The sequence below is a fragment of the Lagenorhynchus albirostris genome, chromosome 20 (genome assembly GCF_949774975.1).
Source record: "Lagenorhynchus albirostris chromosome 20, mLagAlb1.1, whole genome shotgun sequence".
In the NCBI taxonomy this organism is placed as follows: Eukaryota; Metazoa; Chordata; class Mammalia; order Artiodactyla; family Delphinidae; genus Lagenorhynchus; species Lagenorhynchus albirostris.
This window is the reverse complement of record NC_083114.1, coordinates 13605654-13633132: the sequence shown is the minus strand read 5'-3', so window position 1 is coordinate 13633132 and position 27479 is coordinate 13605654. Positions and strand designations below refer to the sequence as shown.

General features: G+C 58.1%; 1 protein-coding gene and 1 long non-coding RNA gene across 6 annotated transcripts in view; one reads left to right on the top strand and one right to left on the bottom strand.

The window, feature by feature from the left end:
- Positions 1-998: 998 nt before the first annotated feature.
- DOC2B (double C2 domain beta) lies at positions 999-24914 on the top strand. Of its 2 annotated transcripts, XM_060135398.1 has the most exons (9): positions 999-1416; positions 9050-9129; positions 12648-12722; positions 15152-15261; positions 15402-15528; positions 18151-18308; positions 22992-23073; positions 23883-23979; positions 24562-24914. In XM_060135398.1, the coding sequence occupies exons 1-9, from the start codon at positions 1044-1046 to the stop codon at positions 24696-24698; spliced, it is 1239 nt and encodes a 412-aa protein (XP_059991381.1). In that variant the 5' UTR covers positions 999-1043; the 3' UTR covers positions 24699-24914. The 2 variants fall into 2 exon arrangements, with proteins under 2 accessions (XP_059991381.1, XP_059991379.1); XM_060135396.1 differs by having other exon boundaries at positions 23883-24705.
- The window catches only part of LOC132511789 (uncharacterized), a 26128-nt gene continuing 20232 nt past the window's right edge, over positions 21584-27479 (bottom strand). For 2 of the 4 annotated variants that reach the window (XR_009537742.1, XR_009537741.1), the window contains 4 exons: positions 26600-26868; positions 25770-25843; positions 25408-25507; positions 21584-22995 (listed from right to left, as the gene is read on the bottom strand). This is a non-coding gene — a long non-coding RNA (uncharacterized LOC132511789). The remainder of the gene's footprint in view (positions 22996-25407; positions 25508-25769; positions 25844-26599; positions 26869-27479) is intronic. The other 2 variants (XR_009537743.1, XR_009537744.1) reach the window with 2 other exon arrangements.

Genomic DNA, 27479 nt, shown 5'->3' with positions numbered 1-27479 from the left:
TTCCCTGGGGATGCCCAGCCCTGCCTGCCCTCATCCTCTCCTGACCACGACTTATGGTCAAGGTCCTTACCCACCCTGTCCCCATGGGGGGCGGGCGGGGGCTGGGTCACTCAACCTACCCAAGGACCAAGTGAGAGACTGACTCCTGGTTACAGAGTGTGTTTGTATGGGACCTGAGAGGAAGGGTGAACAGACTGTACCAGTAGGGAGCTGGTACAGCTGTGGATGTCTCGCTCGGGTGTGAGCATCCTGTCCGACACTCCTAGAGTGTGGCCGTGTGTCCTGCTAGATTGGGGGTTGGGAGGTGCCTTGAGTCCCCTGATCACTTTTTGGGTGTGTTCGTATGTCCTGTTAGGTGTGCTGGGGACAGGGGTGCCCTGGGTCCCCTGACCACCTCGACGAGTGCTGTTTGTGTGTACTGTTAGGGATGTGTATGTACTGGGGGATATACGGTGCCACCGCAGCCTCAGGCAACTCTGTACAGGTACGTGTGCCCTGCAGGTGGGAGCAGTGGGAGCTTCCGCCCAGTTCTGCACATGTTTCTGTGCGCTGGGAGTGTCCTTGCACACCGGTATGTGTCCTGTGTGAACGGAGCCCAGAAAGTGCGGGCACGCGCGGGAAGGTGCGGGGCCCTGCTCAGCTCCCCGCCGGTCCTGCGGTGCGTGAGTGGAAGGCGCCCGGTGGCCCTGCCCGCCGGGTGTGCGCGCGCGGGGTCCCGGGCCGGCGTGCGCGCCGGTGTGAGTGCGAGTGAGTGCGGCGCCGCTCAGCTCGCTCCGCGCCGCGCCGCCCTCGCCGCCCGCACTCTCGCACTGCTCGGCGGCTGCCGGTGACGCGGGCTGGGCCCGCCCCCTGCCTGCCGGCCCCTGGCACTCACTCGCGCCGGCCGCCGCCGAGCAGGCAGCAGCCGCGTCAGGGCCGTCCGGGGGCGCTGCCGGCGATGCCCGCAGCCCCCGCCGCTCCCAGCCGGGCCTGCTGAGCCGCCCCCGGGCCGGGGCCGCGCCGAGTCTGGCCGGGCCGCGCCCGGGCGGGGCCGCGCTGCCTGCATGACCCTCCGGCGGCGCGGGGAGAAGGCGACCATCAGCATCCAGGAGCATATGGCCATCGACGTGTGCCCCGGCCCCATCCGGCCCATCAAGCAGATCTCCGACTACTTCCCCCGCTTCCCGCGGGGCCTGCCGCCGGACGCCGGGCCCCGCGCCGCTGCACCCCCGGACGCCCCCGCGCGCCCGGCCGCGGCCAGCGCGGGCCGCCGCAGCCCCTCCGACGGCGCCCGCGACGACGACGAGGATGTGGACCAGCTGTTTGGAGCCTACGGCGCCGGCCCCGGCCCCGGCCCCGGCCGCAGCACGGCGCGACCGCCTGCCAAGCTGCCCGAGGACGAGCCGGACGCCGACGGCTACGAGTCCGACGACTGCAGTAAGTTTCCCACCCGCCGGCTTCTCGCCCCCGCCCCTGCGCGGCTGCTCTCGCTCCCGACCTCGCCCGCCCTCGGATCCCCTGCGGTCTCGGTTCCCCCGGCACACCCCTCGCTGTGTCGCTGCCCCCGGCCGCTGTGCGCTCTCCGCGCGCCCGGCACACACAGCCCCGACACCGCCCCCGAGCAGATCGGAGAGGTGGGAAGTTTGGGGGCCCCCCGGGGGTGTCCCATTTCCGGGGCCCAGCTCCCCGGAGCCCGCGCCGCGCCCCCTCTCGGCCCTCCCGCCGGGAGCCCCGGAGCGGGCGGCGGCTTTTGTTCCCAGGCAGGGCGGAACTGCGCCCCGGGGAGACACCAGTTGCTGCTGGCCGCGTGGTCGCTCCCCTCTCCGGAGCCCAAGGCGGATCGGCCCCTCGGCCGAGGGTCGGGCTGGGCGAGAGGAAGAGGGCGCCCGGGGCCCGGGCCGGACGGCCTCCCTGGTGGGGCCGGCGGCCGCAGAGCGCGGCGGCTTGGCTGGCGTGGGGGGCCGAGGACCAGGGGACCGCGGGGCCGCTTGTCCTTTGGAGAAACCTTGGTGATTCCTCCTCCCGCGTCCGTTGGTCCCGCCGCTGCGCTCGACCGGGCCGCCGACCTTCGCCCACCTGTTACACCCGCTTCCCGGCCGGGAAGGGTCCCCCACCCCAGCCCGCGCCTCCTCCTCCGGGGCTGAGCCCCGAGCCCCAGGGATTAGGCAAGCGCCAGGGCTCCCGGGGCCTCCGGGGCCGAGGCCCGGCCGGCTGGCGCTCCTGGCGCCTTTCTAGGCTCTGAGGGTGCCCGCGCCGGGACTGGAGGGGAAACCGAGAACGAAGAGGTCGCCGGGCGGTGCGGGATGGGTTTACGCGGGATTGGGGTGGGGATGGGGGCAGCGCTGCTCGCCAGGCCCCCAGCCCAGCTGTAGCCCCAGCCGCGTGACTCTCAGAGCTGGAAAACCCGAGTCAGACGCCGGCCCTGCCTGGGAGGTGGACCTTTCCCGGGGCAGGGGTCGCTCGCCGACTTCCCCCAGGCTCGCCGGGTCCCATCCCCCGCGCAGCGCAGCGAGGGTGGCTGCGTCTGGCTTGAATGCCCACACGGGCCTCAGGCTGGGGGTCTGGAGTTTCCCCCAGAATAAAATGTGCCTCTGGAAGCTGACAGTGGGGGTGACCACTGCGGGAAGAGGTGGGGCCCGACCTCTCATCACCCTACCTAGGGAGGCCCAGGAGGTGCAAGTGGGAGGAGGCCTGTCAGACAGTGGGTCGCTCGGAGCCGGGCCTGTGCTGGGAAGCTGCCTGCTCTGCACTTTCTAGGGCCTGGACCACAGCCCTCTGGCTGAAGTCTGGCGTCCCTCCACTTTCCTGCCAGCCTGGGGAAACGGTCGGGAGAGCTTATTGCCCTCCAGGCTGTGCCCTTAATCGTCACCCCCCCCCCAGCTCCTGGCACCCTGGGCAAGGTGCACCCCCTCACTTGCTGTGTCTTTGGGCAGGCCCTAACTGAGACCCAGGTCACCCCTTTGCATGCCCTGAATCTTCAGCCAGCTCCAGAAGAAGGGGTGAGGAACTTGTTCCCATTTCCAGCCTCTTTCCTGCTATGCCAAGGGAGCAAGCGAGCAGGGCAGGGCTTCTGCCTGGGCTTCAGGCCCTCCTGGTGCCACCCAGGGCCCTCTGATGACATACGGCTAAGAGGTGAGAAATCTGGTGGTTTCTTTTGGCTGTCCCTGAACCCACAGGCAAGGAGGGGACCCGAAAGTGCCCCATCTTCAGTCCATCGACTCAGCAGTCCTTCACGGAACACTCTCCTAGCAGCACAGAGGGAACAGGGCTGGGGCCCCGGACCCAGAGAGCTCACTGTCCTGCCAGGGGACAGACACACTTGAGGTCAGCGGTACAAGGTCTGACACAGCCTCGCCAGCCTGAACCGTGGGCTGGCCACACCCATGTCACCAGGGCAGTCTGCTGAAAAGAGCCAAGGAGGACGGTGTGTGGCTGGCACCAGGGCCAGCTTGGCCCCCTCGTTCCCTTCAAGGGGCAGCCACCCTGGGCTTAGACCCCCTCAGCGGCCGAACAAACATCCCACCATGGGAGCACAGAAATCTTGGCTCCTGCCCATGGGGGGACCAGGTTCCGGGGTGGAACCGCTCTCTGCCCAATACTCCAGGCTTTAGCCCCGTCCCAGCTCTGACAACCAGATCCCTCCAATAAGCCTGAATGATTCAAGCCAGATGGTTCATTACAGCTTTAGCCAGGGTTATGCTATTTGCTGCCCTAATTATTGGATTATGTCTGTTCTAACAAAAAGAAATTAGGACGGTTGCTCTGTTGTCCAAGGCCGAGAGTGAAGTGCTGTTTATTTATTCGGCCTTTTTTTCCTTCTCTTTAAAGCCCATCACCTCAAGGCATAAGCACAAAATTGACAGGCTCCAAATTGATCTAATAGAGGAGCGCTGATGGGGAGAAGATGCAGAAACGTTATAATTGGAAGTGTCCCCCCAGTGCCCTTCCCCTCCCAGTGGTCCACAGCGCAGCCTGGCTAACCTGGACTCCGCTGCTTGCTGCCCTCCCAATGGGTCCTATGTCCCACCCTCCGTGTGCTGCTCCCCTGCCTGAGATGCCCTCCCACCCAATCTCCACCTGTGGAAACAGTCCATTCTTCAAAGCTGTAACGACTAGGATATTTGGGGGTTGTAGGCGACAGAAAAAAATTCAGAGTGCCTTAAACAGTGAGGGGTGTCGAGGTCATGGGGTGCTGGGGTAGATTCATGCAGCCGCTCGTCAGCAGCATCAGTGGTGATGGTTCTGTCTTTCCACATGGCCATGCCCTTTTCCTCTTAGGCTGACCTCCCTCATGGTTCAAAGTGGCTGCTGCAGGTCCAGACATCACATGTAACAGTAAGATCCTAAATTTGATAAGGATCCGTTTCCTCTCCCATGTCTCAGTTCAAAAGTGAGGGAGCCTCTCCCAGAAGTCCCCAGCAGATCTGCCCTTCTGTCTCGCTGGCCAGAATTACATCTCTTGCCCATGCTTACACCTGCATGATTCAGCCTGGGCTAGGTCAGGACTGATCCCCACAGAGGCCTGGAGCAAGGATGGAGGGGAGGAATCGCTGTTAGGCCTGCCCAGAAGTCCCTCGGCTCGAATAATTTCCCCGTACCCACTGGCTGCGATTCCCTTTCCTTAGAGCCAAGTCATATGCTACCCGGACCGTATTTCTATGCACTTAACCTTATAAGACCAACTAGGTGTCGGGCACTATGCTGAGTGTGGAGGTTCCAGCATGCCTGAGACACGATCTCTGCCATCAGGGAGTTCATGGAAACCGCGACACACAAGTAGCCCAGCAGTGAGGACAGGGAGTCAGGAGCCCAGATGGGAAGCACCGGCTCGCGCAGAGTTCCCCCACAGAGAGGGCGCTCTGAGGCTGGGAGGAGGGGGGACGCAGCCTGGCTTAGTGCAAGGAGGAAGAGTCGAGTGGCTGGAGCAAGGGGAAAAGGCCTCTGATGGTGAGGCCGAAGCGGTCATATCACAGAGGGCCTTGAATGCCACACCGAGGAGGTTGAACTGAGTCCAGGTGGCAGTGGAAAATTTTTGAACAATGTAAAGCAGGGAAACGAATAGGTTTATAAAAGTCCTAACCCTCTGCCTCTGAGCTCCCGAGAAGCAGGGCTATATGATGTGTGGCTCGTTCCTCTTTGTACCCCCTGCAGCGCCTGGTCAGTGTCTCAGTTTCCCCAACTATGAAATGCTTTCGACGCAGGCTTGATCATTTTCTGTGGTTCTTGCCATGGTTTTTTTTTTGTGTGGTTGTTGTTGTTTTTAAACTATTTCAGAGGCTGACATTTTTCTTAAAAAAACAAAACCAGGGCTGGTTTCCTCCTCCCAAGGGTGTACGGGCGAGGAAGGTCCAGGTGCAAACGAAGGTCAAAATGATGCTGTCAGTCTCCGTCAGCAGAGCAGAGGGATGTGCTGCCTTAGAGGAACTGATGGGGGCTGGAGCTTGATTTTCTCTGAATTAGCCCCATTAAAGCTCTATAATTATCAACAAGCTGGTGACAACTCTCAAAGGCCCATTAGTGACCAAGACTCATTATTTATCCAAGGATGTTAACTTCAGCCAGGAGGTGTGATTTGAGTGTCTGGAGGACAGGACCCCGTGGCTCACACAGACAAGCACCTTCACCTGCCCTCAGGGCCCGCCTGGCCTGCGCAAGCCCAGGGGGGTTTTCAACTCAGAGGCTCCTCCAGGGTGGAGGCTGAGCCCTTCCCGCTCCCCACACCCCCGAGAGCAATTCTGTTATTCTCTCTTTTGTTCTCCTTTCCACCCTCTCAAGAGTTCAGCTAAACAAAGAGGCAGAAAAAAATGTTCGGAAGCCACTAAGCTTTAAGGCGGGAGCTCTCAGGATGGAAGTGAAGAGGCTTGGATTCTGCTTCCGGCTCTGCTGTGCCACCCTGACCAAATCACCTCCCCTCTCTGAGCCTCATTTCTCCAAATAGGGAATAAAGACTTCGGGCGATGAGCTCTCTCAGAGAGCTCCACCACCGGCAAGTCTCTAAAAATGGTGACTGAGCTTCTATTTATAGACTATTATTTCTTATAAAACTTGCATTTGGAGTTCAAAGCAATTCATCAATCCCATCCTGGGGCAGCACTGGGCTTGCTCTTCCTTCCTGGGAAGTGAATACCGGTGTGGGTTTCACTGGGCAGCTTCGGGCCTTCCTTAAACACGGATGTCTGTAGAGCCAGTGGAAGGGACCCCTCTCCCCGCCTGGAGCTGAATTTCCCAGTGGGGACTCTGTCTGCCAGCTTGTCCTTCTCTGGAATTGGGAACCGGGCAGAGATCATGGACTGTGTTGTTTTAATAGATGAGCATCACACCTCTGCTCCCGTGAGAAGCTGGAGAATGAGTTGGTTTGGATGGACTGGCCGCGTGGATTGAACATCTGCTCTTTGCTGGTGTCAGAGGTGTGGCCGAGGCATGGTCCCTGCCCTCAGGAGGCAAATGTCTGGGGGGCACAAGCCACAGGTTAGGTCTGAAGGGAACAGCAGACTGATTTAATGTCGTGCAAAGCCAAGAGCTTTAGAGACTATTATTACAAAAGCCTGGGCCTGGAGAAGCTCGGGCCCATGGCTGTTAGTTGTTACAGACGTGTTGATAGATCACTCCCTTACAGCACCTCACCTGCTTACCCGCACAGAGGGGAGCTAGGATACAGGCAGCAAAAGGCCGGATACACCTGGACTAAAGCACGCATGCTCTGCTCAGGGAAAAGGACTTTAGGTTCCACTCAAGGCCTATTGACTTTTTTTTTTTTTTGGCTGCGTTGGGTCTTCGTTGCTGCACGCGGGCTTTCTCTAGTTGCGGTGAGCGGGGGCTACTCTTCACTGCGGTGCGCGGGCTTCTCATTTCGGTGGCCTCTCATTGCAGAGCACGGGCTCTAGGCGTGTGGGCTTCAGTGGTTGTGGTGTGCGGGCTCAGTAGTTGTGGCTCACGGGCTCTAGAGCGCAGGCTCCGTAGTTGTCGTGCACAGGCTTAGCTGCTCCGCGGCATGTGGGATCTTCCCAGACCAGGGATCGAACCCGTGTCCCCTGCACTGGCAGGCTGATTCTTAACCACTGCACCACCAGGGAAGTCCCATGGCCTATTGACTTTTAGTTTAGACACAATTTTAACAGGTATTCTCACCTGGTTTCATAGAAGAGCCAAGTAACTAGTGAATAGGAGAGAGAGCTGTTTGTGCTACCAGAGGCAAGTACTCTAACAGGAGTTTCAAGCTGACGGCAAAGGAGGAGGCGGAAAAAATGAAGAAAACCTCAAAACAGAGTGGCCACCTGGGATCCCTCGGTGGAGGAATCATGTCACATGCCCTTCTGTGTCTGGGCTGGGACTCTGACACACAGAACAGTAACCGTAGTCATAGCAATGATTCAGGTTATTCCGAAAAGTGTAAGTGACCATTTGTGTATTCTACTCACGAAGGCTGGGAGGGGAGTGATCCAATTCGGAATGAGTTCATTCCAGAAAGTGTCTCAGAGGGGCAAGTACAGTTATCTAGAAAAATCACCTAAATGGATACGCTCCTTCTATAATTATCTACTGAGTACTTTCTGTACCCCAGGCCCGGTGTTAAAGCACAATGCCATGAGGTGGATGCTGTTGTGTCTCCACTTTGCAGATGAGGAAACTGAGGCACACTGAGGCTAGATACACTGTCTAAGGTCACACAGCAAGGAAGTGCAGAGCCAGGATATGAACCCAGGGTCAGACGTCAGAGGGCAGGTCTCGCACCCTACGGGTGTCCCCGCGAGACCACGACAGAGACACTGAGCTGTGTGCCTGACCCTGTGTTAGGAGCTGGGGTGCAAGACAAGCAGTGGCTGGACTCAGCCAGCAGGCTGTGGTTTGCTCTAGACCCACACTGGGCACCCCTGGCCTCCCCCCGAGCATCACTCCAACCACTCCGTCCCCCCACCCTCTGGGTTGGCCTGTGGTTGGAATGCCCCTTCCCCCGGCCCCAAGGTGCACTGGCCAAGCCCTACTCGTCTTGCATGGCTCAGGTGAAGTGTCGCTTCCTCCAGGAAGTCTTTCCTGATGGGCCCAGTTCACATCCAGGCCAGGCGTCCCCCCTGAACCCTCCATCAGTCCTGGCCCACTAGACTTTGTTTTGACCAATCCTTTTCATCTGTTCCTCCCGTTAAGCTGTGCTTTCCTCGGGGCAGGAACCCTGTCTTATTGATATCTTCAATCCTGGAGTCTGGCAGATTGTAAACACTTGGGAAAGAAAGAAAGAAAGAAAGAATGAATGAATGAATTAGATGCCAGTTGACCAGCCCAGCAGCCTGCAAGGAGCATCTGGGCTTCTAAAGACATCCTGTGAATGTGTACCTCTCGGGGGAGAGATTTACCCCTGAGGTCTGCTCCCACCCACAATCCCAGCCTTCAGGCCGGGAACCATGTCCGTGAGAAAAGCCACAGCTGCCGCCTGTGATCACGCCCGAGGGCAGCAGCTGCATCCAATCACTGCCGCACCCTCTGCCCAGCCCTTGGGAATCACTCGCTGCCTTTTAGAGGCTGGGGGTAGCAGCCCGCGGGCCCAGCTCTCTCCTCACACCCTGCGCAGCGCTCCAGAGGGCCCGGGGAGACCAGGGAGCCGCAGCCCCAAGTGCTGCTGGGGGACGGTGAGTGGGCCAGCCAGTCGGCCGGGCTGGGTCCTGCGGTGCTGCAGAGTCTGACACCTCTGCCGTCTCGCACACTCCTGGGGCAGTTAAGAGGCAGGGGGAGCTGAGGTGTAGAGCCCTGGCCAGTGGTTGCACCAGGAGGACAGGAACCCCTTTAGCTGAGTGTGTAGCACATGTGGCCCCACCCTGGACCAGCCACGGGCCACAAGGCACGGCGTAGGGGTCAGGGGCCCACTGCCTGGCTTTGACTCTCAGTTCGCCGCTCGTGGTGTCTGGAGGAGACGGGCCCCCGAGCCTCCTTCCCAGGGGTGGGGGGGGTCGGTACGCAGCAGGCGCTCTGCTGGTGGCAGTCAGCGCGGTCACCGTGGCACCTCGTCCGGCCGCGCAGGGGTGGCTGACGCTTCTCCACCGTGTGGGCCCGGCATGACCTGAGCCCTCCCTGTCTGCAGCCGCCCTGGGCACGCTGGACTTCAGCCTGCTCTACGACCAGGAGAACAACGCTCTCCACTGCACCATCAGCAAGGCCAAGGTAGGCCCCACCTGTGCGCAAAGGGCGAGGAGGGAGTTCTTGCTTCAGTCATCTCAGCTGCTCCTGAGATGCAGCTGCCTCCCCTACAGCGAGGTTTTCAGGGGAAAGAGTAGAACAGAGAAGCCAGAGAGAATGCGGGTGGGGGGCAGCTTTCAGGAGACAGAGGCCCCAGAGCTGGGGAGCTGTCAAAGGAGGGAAGGGCGGGCAGGGAGGTGACAGGCCTGTCCTGCAGGCCAAGAGGAAGGGTTGGACTTGGGTGCCTCCGGACTCCCCGAGGAGGCTCTGGATGCTGACGCCACGCCAGGCGGGGGATTAGTCTCTGGTCGCACCGGCCTGAGCTTGCTCTCTGGGTGGAGGCGTGGGCGTCTGTGAACCCCACGCGGGTCCTGCCCCGGGCTGGCACCGTCAGCTGTGTTCTCAGCCACGCTGTTCCCTTCGTCCCCACACCGCGACGCGCCCCCTGGGAGGAAGGTGCCCAAGTTGATGTTCTCCTGCAAGGTAAGGGCAGCCGTGCGGCCTGGTAGACCTCCCAGTAGAGCCGTGGAAGGGCCTGGGGCCGGCTCAGAGCAAGGAGCTTCCGGCATCGCTGCCCGCGCCCAGCCCCGCACCACCAGCACCCCAACCTGCGAGCTCCTCTGCCCCTCCTCCCGCCCTGCCCGTGGCTCTGCTCACCCAGAGGGGCGGGGTGCCTGGTTCGGCCCCGGCTGTGCCCCACCCGGCCTGGGCCGCCATGGCTGGGCCACCGGGGCAGGGGTGAGCAGTGTCCCTGTTGGGCCAGCACCGCCCCCGCCCCCTCCTCTGGGAGCTGCTCGGGCTGTGACGCAGGGCACGCCCTGCCCTCCTCGAAAGGGCTCTAGACCTGCCCTAGGCACAGAGCTGGGAATCTGATAACCCCCGGCTGTGCTGAGGTGGAAGGCAGGGTGCACGCCCCGGCAGATCCCTTCCCCTCTCCCTCCACCCAGCTGTGTAGAGGTTGTCCAGGCCTGGGGACTGGGAATGGGCACTGGCTGCCAGGCTGCTCTGGCCAGAGCCGTCCCTTCTCCTCCCCACCCAGACTCCAGGCCCCTCCTGTGCTGTGTACCCCGCCTTCCCTACCCAGGCTCTAGAGGGGCTACGTGGGTGAACTGGTGGGGGGGGTATGTGTGTGCACATGCGTGTGTCCACTTGGGTTTGTATCACTCAAGGCATTGGAGATGGGGGATGGGAGGACCCCAAGCCATGGTCGCTCCCACATTCTCCAGTTCATCCTCTGCTTAGAACCAGTTCTGCAGGGGAAGGGGCGGTGCAGGCATGGGAGGAGCTGGGGCTGGACTGGGGTGTGGGGAGGAGCCGCAGGGGGTAGGAAGACTGAGGCTGACAGGCAGAGCCCCTCGGGGGCCCCTGGGAGGATGCCAGATGCCCCAGTGCTGGACCCTAGATTGGCCTCCCTCCCTCTAGGTAAGCAGAGCTGCCTCAGTTTGCTCATCTGTAAAATAGGGTTAATCACCCCCACCTATGTGGTGGCTGTGAGCATTTAATGAGTGAGTGCTCAGTACCTAATGCTGTCCTGCAGGACAGGGCCTGGCAGCAGACCCCCCACCCCCGCACCACACACACACACACACACACGTACGTATGTACGTACGTACGTATGGGCACTCATATCCACAGCAGAACTGGAAAGTTCCACCTTCGTGTGAAAGGGTGAGAGGCCTGTGTTGGGAAGGTCTGCCTCTCTGCCACAGTGCATGCAGGGCCGCCCGGCCAAGCCTCGTCCTGGAGCCAGCCCCACGGAGCAGGGCAGAGCTGGAGCCCAGGCAGCTCCCAGCACAGCTCAGATGCCTCCGCCCTCAGCAGCTTCTCCGGCATCTTCCAAGGGGCCCGGCATTTAGGGGAAGGGGGGAGCAAATGCCCCACCAGCAGGCCCCGCATCAGCATTGCCTCCTCAACTCCCCCAACAACCTTGAGACGTGGGGACTATTAACCCATTTTACAGATGATAAAGCTGAGGCTCAGGAGGCAGATGAAGTCATCCACTTACCCAGCTGATAAGTGCAGGAGCTGAGACCTGAACCCCGGCCAGCCTGGCTCTAAAACCTGTGGGCCCCTTCCCAGTAGCCGAGCAGTGCTGGTTGGAAGGTGGAAGACCCCACCTCAGATCTCAGCCCCTACCTGGGACCTCCTCCGAACCAAGGTGGGGACGGGGGAGAAGAGCCTCAGCTCCCCTGGGAGGTGGGGGAGGTGGGCTGGTCATGAGCAGCCAACTTGCAGCTCATCTTTGCCTGTCTTTTTCCTTTTTTTTTTTTTTTTTTTTTTTGCGGTACGCGGGCCTCTCACTGTTGTGGCCTCTCCCGACGCAGAGCACAGGCTCCGGATGCGCAGGCTCAGTGGCCATGGCTCACGGGCCCAGCCGCTCCGCGGCATGTGGGATCTTCCCGGACCGGGGCGCGAACCCGTGTCCCATGCATCGGCAGGCGGACTCTCAACCACTGCGCCACCAGGGAAGCCCTGCAGCTCATCTTTGAATGAGGCTGTGGGGTTGCCAGCTCTACCCCACACATGCCCCAGCTGCCTTCCTCCATCCCCGTGTGCCATCCCAGAAGCAGAATAGACCATTAGCACAAGCAGGAGCGAGCGTGAGGTAACCTAGGCCCCTGTTTATGGTTCCGTGAGTTCCTTGGCTGTGCACACTTGACTGGTGGTTGAGAGTGAGTGAGGGGGGGCTTCCCTGGTGGCGCAGTGGTTGAGAGTCCGCCTGCCGATGCAGGGGACGTGGGTTCGTGCCCCGGTCCGGGAAGATCCCACATGCCACGGAGCGGCTGGGCCCATAAGCCATGGCCGCTGAGCCTGCATGTCCGGAGCTTGTGCTCCGCAACGGGAGAAGCTGCAACAGTGAGAGGCCCACATACTGCCAAAAAAAAAAAAAAAAGGGGAGTGAGTGAGGGTTGCCATCTTGTGGAGGGACCCTCCCTGGCCGGCCAGCTTGTGTGGCCTCTGGGGACACAGACTGGCAGGGGACTGTGGCAAAGCCAGAGAGAACTTGAGCCTGGTCTCCAGGACACAGACTGTTTTCCCACGGCCTCAGGGAAGCGTGTGGATGAGCAGACAGAGGGTCACAAGGACCCTCGGGTCTGTGAGGGAAGTCGCAGTGCACGGGGAGCAGGGAGAAGGGTGATCGGGAAGAAGGAAAGGCCTGACCACAGCAGGAGAACGAGGGCCTCATTCAGAGAAAGTGAGTCACCTGGCCTCCAAGATAAGGAAAACAGAAAGAGTCCGATCTGACAAAGGCACCCCGTGTCGCCTGCCCAGGGCCAGACGTTTGGGGCGGCGGTGGGGGGGAGATCGCACCAGCACGGAGCCTTCCTCGCCGCCCCCATTCTGGGGGTGTGGGGCAGGATTGCTTCTGTGAAGAGGGTCATGAATGGACCCAGCCAGGAGGCCCAGGGGGCGGGGATGCCTGCTGACCCAGGTGCCTGGGGGCCTTGGCGGCTCTGTCCCCAAGCCCCCAGTTACACCCTTCGCCATTCTCCTCTGCTCAGGGCCTGAAGCCGATGGACCACAATGGGCTGGCAGACCCCTACGTCAAGCTGCACCTGCTGCCGGGAGCCAGTAAGGTAAGGGGCCCTCCTGCCGCGACTGGGGTCCAGGCTGGGCTTGGGGCACCCAGGGAGGCCCACAGCTCCCACACCCACTCAGAGCCCAAGCAAGTTGAGGGGTTCACTCCACCTCCACCCAGAGCACCCAGTCACCCCCACACCCTCTAGGCCTCCCAGGGAACTTGAGTCAGTACCACCTGTCCGCTGAGTTGGGGAAACTCCCGGGGAGAATTTCTAGGCCAGCGTTTTAAAAGAAACACTCTCAGCTGGATGTTAATACTGTGCGCAAACAAAGGGTTCTGTGGCCAGATAACACTGGGAAACATCGTTAAACAGGTTTCTTTACTGCAGGATTTACCAGAGCCTTTAATGTGTTGATGGGCTGCTCTGTGATGCCCCACAAGAGGGATGGAGTAGTCAGCAACTGCCCAAATTATTTGACTACAGAACCCTTGTTCCTGCACCGGATGACCTGACAAGCAGACCAGCCCAACAGGTGCATCTATGAAAGGAGAGGGAAAAAACCATTTTTTAAATTCTCTACGAAAAGCATCAAGGTGGCCTTCAGCACTAGAAGATCAGAACGTGATGAGACTTCCTTTCGTACGTCTTACAGTTCAGTGTAGTTTTATTTGTAATGTCATGGGAGGGAAGGTCACATCTTTTCAGAATTGGGTCCTTCCCTAGCCCACAGATATCTCAAGGGCTGAGTAGGGCAGACCCCATGCCAGGGGGGACTCAACTGGAGTCCAGCAGCTTTGTTTCCAGGTAGAGACCAGGGTGGAGGCAGAGGGACAGGGGACACAGGACACAGAAGCATGAGCAGCAGAGCCCAGTGGCTGGTGTTCTAGTCCTGGCCTCCTTAGAAGCCAAAGTTGGGGGAGTTCCTTCCTGGCCCTCGAGTGACCTGATAGAGAGGAAGAGTCAGCAGTGGGGGCACCCCCCTGGGCAGAGGGCCTCCCCAACACTGCTCAGGACAATTGCAGACCAACTGGGGGGTCCCACCCCCAGGTGGCCACCCCAGGCTGAGGAGCCACAGGCTGCTGGGGCCTGAGTTAACTTTGGGGCCTGGGCTGCCCCTGGTCCGGGGGCGCCATCCCAGAAGGGAAGGCAGGGCTGCGGGAGAAAGGGCAGTGGACCTCCCACTACACCTGGAGGAGCAGGCTCCCCACTCCAGGCCTCTCTGTCCTCATGCTGCAGGGAGGACCCCCAGGGCTGTGAAGGCCATGCGACCAGGGGAAGGGGCCCAACTCGGGGGCTCAGGGACCGTGCGTCTCTAGACTCCTGGGACCTCGAGTCGGCAGTACCTGGCTGCTGAATCCTAGGGACCCCCCCCATAGGATAGATTCCCTCGTAGGGCAGAGTTTCACAGAGCACCTTATAGAGAAGGTCCTACAAACCAGGCTGAGAGAGACGTGGTGTTACGTCCTGGAGCCTGACCCTCAGAAAGGGTCAGTAACCCACTGGGTTCCACAGAGCTTATGTAAGTGGTGGAGCTGGGATTTGAACCCAGGGCTGTCTGACCTCAAAGCCTGGGCCGGTTTGTGGACATCAAAGGGAATCGGCTACGGAAGTCAGGGTCTGAAGGGGGCAAGGCAGGTAAGGAGTCTAAGAACCACGATCTCTGGAAGCACTGAGGAAGGAGGGGAGGCAGCCCCCAGGCGTCCTCCAGGAGAGGTGCCTTCCCGGCAGGGGCCAGCCTGAGCGAAGGCAAGGAGGCTGAGGGAGAGAATCTAGGTCCAAGCCAGGCTTCCCAGCCGCCCAGACCACGCCTCCTGCAGACACCCTCCCCCCCGCCCCCCCCGCCCCCCCCCCCCGCCACACACCTGGGCATGCACTTGGGAGGCAGGATTCTTCTGTTGTAGTTTCCTAGGGCTGCGCTAACAAATGACCACCAACTGGGTGTGTTACGACACCACAAATCTCACACCTTCCAGTTCTGCAGGGTGCGAATCCGACATAGGTCCCACTGCGCTACCATCACGTGTCAGCAGGGCTGCGTTCCATTCTGGAGGCTCGAGGGGAGAAGCTATTTCCCCTTCCTTTCCAGCTTCTAGAGGCACCCCCTTTGCTGGGCTCGTGGCCCCTTCCTCCATCTTCAAAGCCGGTGTCGCCTCTCTGACTTTCTCCCCTTGTCACGCTCCTTCGGACTCTTCTCTCGCCTCCCTCTTCTACTTTTAAGGGCCCTGTGATGACGTGGGACATGGCCCACCCACATCATCCGGATAAAACCCCTGTATTGGAAGTGCAGCGTCTTAACCACTGGATCGCCAGGGAAGTCCCCAATCGGCCTATTTTAAAGTCAGCTGATTAACAACAGCGTTAATCCCCCTTTGCCAGGGAAGAGCACTTATGCACGGGATCTGGGGGATTGGGATGTGTTTGGGGCCATTACATTGCCCATCACCCTCTTTGACACTCAGAGGATCCTTTTTGCTCTCTCCCAGGCAAATAAGCTCAGAACAAAAACTCTCCGAAACACTCTGAACCCCACGTGGAATGAGACCCTCACTTACTACGGGATCACAGACGAAGACATGATCCGAAAGACCCTGCGGTGGGTGAGACCCCGGGCCGCCGGCTCCCCCACCCCACCCAGCCTTGTCCACAGGGCAGGCCCTCCCCACATCCCCCGGCCCACCGCCTGCAAATCTGCACTGACTTTGGCAGCAAATTGAGAGGCCCCTTGCCCTCCAGGATCTCGGTGTGTGATGAGGACAAATTCCGCCACAACGAGTTCATAGGGGAGACGCGGGTGCCCCTCAAGAAGCTGAAGCCCAACCACACCAAGACGTTCAGCATCTGCCTGGAGAAGCAGCTGCCGGTGAGTGGGCCACGACCTCCGGTCTTGGGCTCTGCAGCCGTCCAGGGCCCACCCTGCCGTGAGCGCAGGGCCAGGAGCATTTATTGAGCACCTACTATGTGCCTGGCACAATTGCAGGTGCTGGGGAGACAGATAAATCTCCCTGCCCTCATGAAGTTTGGGCGGGAGACAGACAAAAAATGAAATAAACGACCCAAACAGGTAGTCTGTTCAGCAGGTATCAGGGCCGAGAAAAAAAGCATGAGAGGAGTCAATGCGTTAGATGGGTGCTCTGGGAGGGCTCACCCGGCGAGCAGGGAATATTCCAGGCAGAGGGAACAGCAGGTGCAAAGCCCTGTATGGAAAAGCGCCCAGCATGTGGAAGGCACAGGCGAGAGGTCAAATGAGAGGGGCAGAGAGAGTGAGGGGAGGGGGTCCTGGGAGCTGAGAGCAGAGGTTGGGGGTTGGGGATGCTGGGAGGACTCTGGCCTTATCCCTGAGTGAGACGGGCCACAGGAGGGTGCTAGGCAGGGGCCAAGGCATCTGAGGACTTAACAGGCTCCTCAGAATGGGAGGGAGTGGAGGGCCGGGGCGGGGAGACCAGCAGGGTGGAGGGAGGAGCAGGACCCAGGCCTAGGCGGGGCAGCAGTGGAGGCAGGAGAAGGGCTGAAGATCGGTATCCTCAGGCCTGGGGCCCGAGCACCTGGGAGGATGAAGGGTCATTAACTGGGATGCGGAGGACCATGGGAGGAGCAGCTGGGGATGCTTGGAGCACAACTGGAACATGTTAGGCGTGAGGTGCCTGTGAGATACCCAGAGGAGACAGAAAATCATTCTTTCCTAGAAATTGCAATTGTTTGAAAACGTCAAAACCAATTTTGCCCCCGGGTCGTCTGCAGCAGCTGAGCCCTCCCAGAGTCTCTGAGCAATTTTCCCCTCCCCCTTCTCCTCCCCGTTCCTTCCCCTCCCCAGGTCTGCCTTCACCCAGTTCAAAAGGGCCAGGAGGGGTTGGCCAAGAGGTCCAAGGCCCGGGACCCTAAGAAACCTATGCCTTCAGGGACTGCATGGTGTTCAGGGCACAGTCCCCTCCCCAGGACAGTTCCCTACCAGAGGTCTGGGCAATGGGAAAGCTCAAGAGGACAGTCCAGCAGCTGTCCCCCGAGGGCCTGTACCCCTCCCCCATAGGGCCCCGAGACACCTGCTTGGCGCAGCCTGGCCTGGAACAAGGGACCTGAGGTCAGACCTCCCTCCCAGAAACCCAGCTCTGTCTTTTTGCATAAGTTGAGCAAATTGTATTCCATCGTCACGTTCTCTCCCACTCATAGATATTTGTGTGATGGAGATAACCCTTCTAATTTTATTATTAGTCACTAACCATAGGTGACCCAGTTTCTCCAAATAATATATGTCACTTATAAAAGGCAACACCAACTCCTGCTGGAGTTGTGTTTCTGAGTTTTGATCCCTGACATAAACAAACACCTATGTGGTGTGTGAATTGTGTGTGAGCAGTGTGTGAGAGCATGGAATGCATGTGTGAGCACCTGTTTCATGCACGGGGGGGATGTGCGTGAAAGCATGCATGCTTGTGCAGCAGGTGTGATCAGGGACTTGCTTAGCCTTGCTTGAATTTGCTAGGATCTCATTGGTCCAGTTCAGGGACCCACAATGACAAGGGTACAGTTCAGAAAAATCAATCGGCAGTAAAGTTTCATTTTGATGATACCTTTTAGATTTTACATAGCCTTGTAAACCTTATTCGTTCTCCGTAAATACTGAACGATGCCCAGTTCAATGGTCTGCATGTGAAACAATCCAAAGTATATCCTACCCTAAAAAAACAGCTGAAAATATCCCGGCTCATTTATACTGTTTAATTTTCACACATCACAGCTGCCACAAGAGCCATGGTTTAGTGAGGCTGTCATACACAGAGCCCTAGGCCCGAGTGGCAGGTAGTTAAAAAATCTCATCCGCCTCCTCTGAGCCACGGGTACAGGCTGCCTGAGCACTGTGTTGAGAAGATACTGAGGCTGCATTTGAGCTCAGGGTGAATTCAGTCATCAGCTAGCCATGTCTGCTCTGGGTGTGGGAGTTGGGGAAGGTAGTCCTTCCTTCACCTAACAGGAGCCCCATCTACAGAGAGGTGCAAGCATGGCCCCTGCCCATGAGGGGCCACGTAAGCTGCCGTTTTAGTGCCAGGCAGTGAACAGTCCAGAGCAGAGGGACCGAGTGCAAGAGGAGCCTGGCAGAGAAACCTAGGAGGGGCCTTTGGGGGTCATAGGGCTCAGGCTGGGTGGACAGAGGGTAAAGGAAAGGGGTTCCAGGTGAGTAGCAGCTGGAAGGTAGAAACAAGTGGTCTCAGGAGGGTGAGGAATGGTCTCAGTGGGCTGGCTGGGGTGGGGAGGCCACACAGTGAGGCCTGGAGTTGAGGTCTGATCCGAGGCAGGCGCTAGGCAGGGCAGGCCTAGGCCACACCCCACCTGCCTCCTAGCTGCCCCTGGGGTTGGGAATGTGCCTAAGACGCTCCAAGAAGCACCTTCCAGGGGGCCAGGGACCGGGCTCCGTTTGGCCTGGGCCTGTGGCTGCAGGAGACGTGGGAGCAGGCAAGGACAGCTGAGTGACCACCCACCTGCCCCACAGGTGGACAAGACAGAAGACAAGTCCCTGGAGGAGCGGGGCCGCATTCTCATCTCCCTCAAGTACAGTTCGCAGAAGCAGGGCCTGCTGGTCGGCATCGTGCGCTGCGCACACCTGGCTGCCATGGACGCCAACGGCTACTCAGACCCCTACGTGAAAATGTGAGTGTGCAACCCAGGCCAGCCACCTCCTTCCCCACTTTCTCACCTCCAGGGACTAGGGAGGTCCATGCATCGAGATCAGTAGTCCGTGTGGTAAGTAGTTGTGTGAAGCACAGGGGATGCTGTGCCCACGAGGTCATACTCTTTTGCGCTCTTTGGGCAACTGTGGGTTGAGTCTGGCCAAACCCATTTCTCAGATGAGGAAACTGACGTCCATAGCAGTTGAGTGGCAGCCCAGTCACACAGATAGAGAGCAGTTATCTCCTGATGTTTGGATCAGGTCTCTCTGTGGTCACGGGGCCCAGGAAAGGCTGTGAGCAGGTTGGAGGAGGGGACAGGAGGCCAGGAGATCCAGTGAAGGGACTCCATCAGGACTTAGGGCTGGGCACGTGTGGGCAGTGCTCTACGGTACCACAGACACAGATAGGGGTCCACCAAACCCTGACAGGTGGGGCTTCTGGTAGCACTGGGGAGAGACTTAATTCAGGGGCCCCAGAGCTGTGAACCTGGGTCAGGACAGGCTGTGATCCTAGCTCAGGCAGGAGCTGGTGGCCATTTGGAGAGGGATAAAGCCTGTGTTTTGGTGACCACCGTCTGTGCTTCGGTGCGCTCCACAAACAAAAGATGGACGTAGCGAGGTTGTCTTGAAGGGTAGGACTTGGGGAGGAATTTGACTCAGCAGAAAGGAGGTGTTTCTGCTCAGGGAAAGGGACAGAGGATTTAAGATAGTTAAGAAGGAGGGATGGTTCTGGCCTCAGGACACAGTAAGGAGGCCCAGGTGACAGAGGCCATCACAAGGACTACTGGTTTTCTGCTCAAAAAACAATGTTGGGGCCCAACTTCAACCATTAGCAAGACAGTGATTTCCAGTGGATCAGAGACCACTGGGAACGGAAATGCTGTAATAGCTCAGAAGACAATTAGACTCTTTAAAGTGGAGGGAAAGTAAGTGATACTCGGTAACCTAGAAAGATGCGTACGCCCTGTGGCCGCATCATTTCCCTTCCAGGTCTGCGTCCTAGAGACCCAGGCCCTGGCATAAAGCTGCTTTTGCAGCATTGCTTAATAGCAATAAGATGGAAATAGCCTAGTGTTCATTAGCAGATTAATAAAATGTGGCATCTGTGTACAGTGGAGTACTATGCAGTTGAAGAGAATAAATGAGGGAGGTGAATGAACGTGGACAGAGCTATGCTGAGCCCAAAGCAAACTGTAGTGGGGGGGGGGCACCAGTGTTGATACTGTAGTGATTGTCTCTGGGGAGGGAGGATGGTGCCTCCACCTGTAACTGTGATGCTAGAGGGTTTTTTTCTAATTTTTATTTATTTTTGGCTGCGTTGGGTCTTCGTTGCTGCGTGCTGGGCTTTCTCTAGTTGTGGCGAGCGGGGGCTACTCTTTGTTGCAGTGCACAGGCTTCTCATTGCGGTGGCTTCTCTTGTTGTGGAGCACAGGCTTTAGGTGTGCACGCTCAGTAGTTGTGGCTCGCGGGCTCTAGTGCACAGGCTCAGTAGTTGCAGCGCACGGGCTTAGTTGCTCTGCGGCATGTGGGATCTTCCTGGACCAGGATTTGAACCCGTGTCTCCTGCATTGGCAGGTGGATTCTTAACCACTGCACCACCAGGGAAGCCCTAGAATGTTCTTATGGAAGAAAATATGATCTGAAGCCAAAATGGTGTGAAAAAATTTTTTAATTAACATTTATTTTTGGTTGCAGTGCATGGGCTTCTCATTGCATTGGCTTCTCTTGCATTGGCTTCTCTTGTTGCGGAGCACGGGTTCTAGGCACACAGGCTCAGTAGTTGTGGCGCACAGGCTTAGTTGCTCTGCGGCACGTGGGATCTTCCTAGACCAGGGCTCGAAGCCGTGTCCCCTGCTTTGGCAGGCGGATTCTTACCACTGTGCCACTAGGGAAGGCTGGTGTGAAATTTCTAAATTGGGCTTAGTTCCCACCTGCCAAGTTGATAGGAATTCAAGGGGCTTATGCTGTGTTATCCAGAAAATAGGGTCTCAGCTCGTACAACAGAGGGTCCAGCCACCTCCCACAGCCAGGGAGAGGTAGCCCTGGCAGGGCCTGTCCACCATGCCTGGGGCTCCCCCGCCACAGGTGTGGTAGTTGCTGGGCCCACCCTCCAGCCATGGGCCGGGTCAGCGTGGCCTTTCAGACAGGCAGCTCTGTGGGTGGCCCCGTGTATCAGAGGGAGGGCCCCAGCAGCCTAGAAACCTGTACATCTGATTGAAATTCCCTGGGTGAGTTGCAGGGGCTGCTGCTCAGGCCTCCGCAGGGCTCCCTATCTCTGAAAGGCCCCTTCATGGACCGTGGGCCTTCTCTTTGCTAAAAGTAGGGGAAATAAAGGCACAGGTGAGATTCCGAGCGGAGCATCTGGGGCCCTGAGAAGAGAGCTACATGGAAGTGCCCGGTGGAGGTGGAGGATGCTGAGGGGCAAAGCTAGATGGGCCAAGGCCTTTTGTCGGCACCCTTATTTTTATAAACTTCACCCCAGATGACAGCTACCTCCGTTTCCCCAGGCTGGAAGCTGACCCCAAATCCGGTTCTTCAGGGTCTGCTAATAGTTACAATCAATCATCAGTAACACATACCGAGTAATTGCTGGGTGCCAGGGCTGTGCTAGGCCTCTTTGAAGCCCCCCAGCAGCCCTGTGCAGTACTTGTTACCACCTCCATCTCACACCCAGGGGCACTGAGAAAGCTCAAAGCAACTTGCTGTGCTGCCCTGGGCAACCCCTTCCTTCGCCAGCCCTCTGCTGTCTTCTAGGGGCCTCAGGTGAGCAGCAGTTGCTGTGCAGAAGGGACCAGCGGTGGCACTGGTAGGGAGGCTCCCTGAGCCCTGGTGGCCAAGGCAGGAGGGAGTGCTGATAGGGAGGGTGAGCAGCCATGGGCGGGCCCCTGGAGCGTGGCCAGGGTGCACTTCTTGCCCACAGAGGCCACGCTCCCTCAGGAAGCTCCCCTGCATGCAATGGTGAGGTGAGGCGAGAAGGGACTCCAGGCAGGGTGACAGCATAGACAAAGGCCTGGGGGCAGGACAGGGGATGACCCCTAGCTGGGGCCTCGTGAGGATCACTGGACGGACACTGGCCGTGCAGCGCTGAGGGAGCCTGGGATAGCTTTCCTTCAGGGCCTTCCGGAGGCAGGGCTGGGAGACACTCCCACTGTGCAGGACCGCCCCCATCCCTCCTCCTCGCCCCCAAAGTAAAACAGGCAAAGACGAGTCAAGAAGTGCGTGGAAGCTTGTAAGGAATGCAGAAATTCACCATCTCTGGGTAAGCGTTTAAGGGAAGCCCCCAACCTATTTAAAAAGTCATCTTTATTGAGGTATAATTTACATCTAGTAGGTTTCTCCCCTTTTGAAGTGTGACTGACTGAAGTATACAATCTTGTCACCACCACCATGGTTAAGATCCAGATACCATCACCCCAGAAAGGTCCCCGGGCCCCAGTCAACCATTTGACTTGTTTTCTGTCACAACAGTTTTGCCTTTTCCAGACTGACTTATAAAGGCAACTCCTACATAACTTAATGCTCTGGGGAGCCAGCCACGTGGTGCCTGAGCCCAGAGTTCGGTCTGTAGGTCTGCATTGCCAAGTAGTCGTCCGTCAGGTCACTTCCTGTTGAAGTGCATGGGGGCTGTTCCCAATTTCTGATGGCTGTACAAAGCTGCTAAGGAACAGGCTTTTGTGCAGACCTGTGTATTCATTTCTTTCCCCACCCCCAACTTCTGTTAATACATATTTTCTAGTGTTTCTATAACGAACCAGTATTTCTTATGTAATAACAATCACAACTTTTTTATAAAGTGCACAGAAAAGCAATAATAAGGTACCACTTTCTATGTTCACTGACCCCACCCAGTGCCAGGCATCAAGTTGGATACCAGGAAGCTGGTGGTGGGTGAGACAGATGTGGTCCTGTCAGCAGGAGCAGGGCAATTGTCACTAGTGTCCATGCAGGGACAGGGTAAAAGAAGCTTTGCAAAAGACACGGCCTGGCTTCTGAGCACCATCCCTGTGCGGAGCAACTGTGTGACCCTGGGTGAGTCCCTCCACCTTTCTGAGCCCCAGATGAAGACTGCTGTTCTGCATCAAAGTCTAAGGAGCTGATGCCCGTGGAGGGAGCTGGCCCGCAAGCAGGGCTTCCCTCTTTCCCTTCAGGAAGCACTGCTGTCACTGCCCAAAAGACCTTTTTCCCTTCCTCAAAGCTCCAGTGAGGTAGTGGCAATGGTTGTACAACTCAGCTACTATGCTAAAAACCGCTGCGTTATACACTTGAGAAAGATGAATTTTATAGCGTGTGAATTCTATCTCCATAATCTGCTATTACAAAAAGAAGAGCTCTAGCAAGGGACCAACTGTGCTAAAAATGTTTTTCTGGTGGGAAATGAGAGCTGTGAAAATTAGACTTCCAGAAATAAAGAAAATCCTCTTTCCTAGGGGATGGAGGGGCTCTGTGACATCAGGAATGGGCTGTGAACAGAGGTCCAGGTGATGAAGGACCCACTTGCTTCTCCCACTGCACTGACTGCTCACCTTTGTCACAGAGTAGTGCTGGGGACATCCGAGGGTTAGGATGAACAGGAGGCCTGGGAATCTCTCTCTTCCAAGCCCTGCTGGCTCCATGTGTGCTCAGTATCTTCTCACTCTCTGCCTGTTGATTGGTTATAATTCCAGATACCTGAAGCCAGATGTGGACAAGAAATCCAAACATAAGACAGCGGTAAAGAAGAAAACCCTAAACCCAGAGTTCAACGAGGTATGAGAGGCTGGGGAAGCCATGAGCCACTCACTCTCCCTCAGGACAGGGGACCCCGGAGGGACTGGGTTTTTCAAGGGTCACTGTGGGAGCTGGAGGTTGGAGAGGGACTGACAGGAGAGACCCCAGCCATGGGGTAGGAGGACTGGTGGGAGAAGTGAGGCCAGGCTGAACCAGGCCAAGATGGTGCAGACAGAAGTGAGGAAGCGGCCTGGAAACTCTTCGGAGAATTGAATTGATGGGATTGTAGCCATGTTAGATGTGGAGGGGGTGGTGTGAGGATGTGAGCGGCCCCAGGAAGGTGGGGGCAGATAGATACCCAGGTCCTCAGCCCAGGGGGTGGGTGCAGCCAGAGAGGAGCTCCAAGGAACGAGATGAGGGAGGGGAGCCTCTGACAGCCTGAGTGACTCGGGTGCAGGCAGAGAAGGCCGAGGAGGTGCTGCCAGGGAGCGAGGGGGACACCAGATGTTGAAGGATCCTGGAAGCTGGTGGGAGAGGGTTCCACAAAGAAGGGAATGGTCAGCAGAATCAGACCCAAGAGAGATCAAGCATGCCAAGGCCGCCAAGTGTGCGCTGACTTGCAGTAAGGAGACTCTTGAGGATCCTGAGAAAAGCAGCTTCAGTGACAAAGGGGCAGGTGGGTCAGAGGGAAGGGGACCCGAGGATCTCAGCTGGGCTCTCAGATGGAAGTGGGTGAGATGGGTGAGAATCCATTATCATCCACTGCTGTGCACTGCCCACCCTCCCGGCCACCAGCCGACTTACAGGCCGTGTGTCACTGGTCCTGACACTCCCCTTCTGGCCACCAGGAATTCTGTTATGAGATTAAGCACGGGGACCTGGCCAAGAAGACCCTGGAGATCACCGTTTGGGATTATGACATTGGAAAATCCAACGATTTCATTGGTGAGAGGACACGATGGGAATGCTCTTTAGCAACATGCCCATCCTGGGTTCAGCAAAGGGCAGGGGCCCTGAATCAGGCCACAGTCCTGCCTTCCTGGCCTGTGGGGAAAGTTGGGGCCATAGACATGATCCAGCCTGACCCCATGTGACAGAGAAAGAGGCCCAGAGAGGGCAAGAGGCCTGGCCGAGTCACACAGCAGTCTGTGGTGGAGCAGGGGTAAAAGGTGATGATGGTCAGCCCCTCAGGCTGGACTCTGAGCCCTCGTGGCCCCACATTTGGGGTGGGCTTGGTGGCTGTGCAGTGGAGCTGCCCTGGCACCAACGCAAGCCCCTGTGCTGCCCTGCAGGTACTGCTCTGGTCCTGGGTAAAGGAAGAGCAGGATCCCTGGGCCCTGACTGGGGGAGTGGGGGCTCCCAGAGTGTGGCAGTCAGACCACGGTCCACCCTCAGAGCAGGTGGGCAGGGAAGAGAGTCTGGCCGTGGAGCACAAAGTCTGGGAGGGGTGCCAGGGGGTACTGGCTCCAGAGACCCTGAGAGTCAGAGGTCACCGTGTCCTGGCTGCCTCTCGGCTCCCCTCTGCAGGCGGCGTGGTTCTGGGCATCAACGCCAAGGGCGAGCGCCTGAAGCACTGGTTTGACTGCCTGAAGAACAAGGACAAGCGGATCGAGCGCTGGCACACGCTCACCAACGAGCTCCCGGGGGCCGTGCTCAGCGACTGACCCACCCCACCTGCCCGCGGCACCCACCCCTGCCCGGCCCAGCACAGGCCTGGCCCTGGGCTTCCTCAGCTGCCACTAAGGGCCTCGCCCCCATGTTTGGGGAGATCCAGGACGCCTGCTTGGACACAGAGCCACTGCAGCCCCCGCTTAGAGGCCATGAAGGCCCAGCCCCTCCGAGGGACAGCGGGGGCAGAGAGCTGGGCCTGCTTTCGCCCCCCCCGGGGCCTGAGAGGGCCAGAGGTGGAAGAAGAGGACCCTGGCCTCAGCAGCCACCCGGAGGAAGCAGATGGGGCTGTCCAGAAGACAAGGACCCTACTAGAGGTCAGCAGTGAGTCGCAAGGGCCTCCAGGCTGAGAGAGCGGGGGTACCATCAGGGAGAGGGACAGTAAGAGAAGGAGACTTTGGGCAGGGGCAAGACAGGACGCTGAAGAAAGTTCATTCCCAAAAGGAGGTTCTGACTACATCTGCTCATCTCTGGCATGACTGGGTTGGGGGGAAAAGTTGACCTGAGAGCCAGGAGTCTGGTAAAGATCCTGGAGCTCCCAGTGAACGTGGGCACAGGCCAAGCGCTTCACTCAATGATCCCACAGGCCCCTGGGGATGAATGAGACCCTGGGCCTGCCCTCAGGGAGGTCCCCATCTAGTCAGGGAGCTGGAAACAAACCATTACAATGGGGTTGTGAGGAATGCCAAGGCCAGCCTGACCCACCTACACATTCTGTGGACTCTGCTGACTCGGCTGGAAGAGCAGGGAGGGGTTCCTGGAGGAAGTGATGCTTTAGCAAGGCCTTGAAGGGTGAGTGGAGTTTCTAGGCAAAGGGGAAAGAGCAGTGTAAGCAGTGGGACCATATACAAGGCCTGGAGGGGAAAGGTGATTTGGGCCAGGGGCACTGTCTGGGACCCAGGGTCTCTCTGGGAGAGGGAGCAGGGCTTGTCAGGGGCAACGGCACTCAGTCCTGCTCCCACCTCACCCCTAGCTGCCAGGCCAACTGGGCTTGTAGACATAGGAGGAGTGGCTTAAACTGATGTTGTTGCACGGTCAAGTTCAGTTCTCAGACCCAGCTCTCCTACCTTTGATCTTTCTCCTCCTGAGGAAGCTGGAGGATGGATCCTGCCTCTCGCTCCAAGCTTAAGCATCAGGTCAGCTGCAGTCAAGAAGAGAGTGAGTCTGTTTTTCTTTGCGTGAAAAGAACCAAAAAGTCCTCCTTGTCCTTACCCTCCTCTCCCCTTCCCCCACCCAGGGCCCTTCTGGGTTCAGGGTTGGGAAGTGGGGAGCCCCAGGTGGCTGCCCCTGCATCCTAGCCCTACTGAGATCCCTTTCAGGAGTACTCAGCAGCAGTCCAGGGCCTTGTTTCTGGGAAGGGCTGGTTCTGTCTTCCAGAAGCTAAGAGAGAGCCCCCTGCACCCTGGGTGAAGGTCTCCAGGAAGGGGTTGAGGGCATCAGAATCTTGGGCCCAGGCTTGAAGCCCCAAACTTTTCCTGCCAACTAAGGGGCCTTCAGGAACACTGGATGAACAAATGCAGAACCCAGGAATTTCTGTGCTCAACCCATCACTGCACTGATGGGAAACAAAGCCCAGAGAGGGAAAGTGATCTACCTGAGGCCTTCCAGCCCTACCACAGCTGGGGCAGACCAGGTTCCATGGCCCCTGCCCCACCACCTCCAGCCCAGAGCTCTGGACACCACACCCACACCAACGCTTGTACAGGGCTCACAGGGGCACTGGGGCTAGACCTTATGCTGCAGACAGGCTCACAGGGGCACTGGGGCTAGACCTTATGCTGCAGACACAAAGCACATTACCATCTGAGGTCTGGGGTGATGATGTGAATCCCACCAAGTGCCCATCAGCCTTTTTCCATTTTGCAGGGGAAACAGGACTCCAGCCCCCATACAGTACCTGGCAAACTTTGCTCGTCAGGCAGTCCTGGTTTTCCCTAAGGAGGCTTTGTGTGTGGTAAGGGTTTTACAACCACTGTCGTCTTGATGAATCTTCACAGCCCCGTGAGATGGGTTTAACTGCCATCTGACAGATGAGAAAGGAGAGTCAGAGAGGCTGAGTCTATTTATGAGGAACCTTGTGTCTGGGTGAACTCTGGGTTATCGTCTTAGCTTTGCCTTTTGGGTGGGGGGCAGGTTTCTCATTCAGAGAGGAGCTTCACGAATTCCCTGTAAACACACGGAAATGCTGAATGGCCAAGTTAGAAGTACACCTAGAGCCTCACCTAGTACAACTTCCTTGTCAGACCCATGGGGAAACTAAGGCCACTTAGCGCCACTTACTCGCGCCACAGAAGTAGCAAGCAGAAGGGGCCTACACAGGACCCAGTTGGGATAAGAACCCAGGACACCTGGCACCTAGTCCAAGGCCTTCTACTGCCCTAGACTGTGCAAGAGCAGATTTGGTCCTTAACCATGGTCCCAGATGACCACAGGGACAGTCAGGCTGGGAGGTGGGGCTCCTGGACAGCTAGCCCGAGTGGAGGATGGGGCACTGGGTAGAAGACCTCCCAGGGAGAACCTTCACTAGGACCCTGGCACTGTTCTGGACCCCTTGCAGGTTCTATCTCTGTTTGTTAGAGAAAAAGGCGCTTTGAGAAGCTACAGTGTGAGCTCTCCCTTTGACCCCAAGCTGGCATCTTTCCTCTGGTCCCTCAGCCCCACAAAGACGGTGAATTTGACGCCAAACAAAACAAAGTCATTCCAAAGTCAGATGTCAATAACCAGGGGGTCACCAGGTGTGGCATCCACCGCCACCCCCACCCCCCTGCCTAGTCTCA

Coding starts and splice junctions, on each gene's coding strand:
- DOC2B (XM_060135396.1), top strand. CDS start 1,044: ATGACCCTCCGGCGGCGCGGGGAGAAGGCGACCATCAGCATCCAGGAG. Junction 9,130..12,647: donor GCACCATCAGCAAGGCCAAG/GTAGGCCCCACC, acceptor TCCTCTGCTCAG/GGCCTGAAGCCGATGGACCA. Junction 12,723..15,151: donor TGCTGCCGGGAGCCAGTAAG/GTAAGGGGCCCT, acceptor GCTCTCTCCCAG/GCAAATAAGCTCAGAACAAA.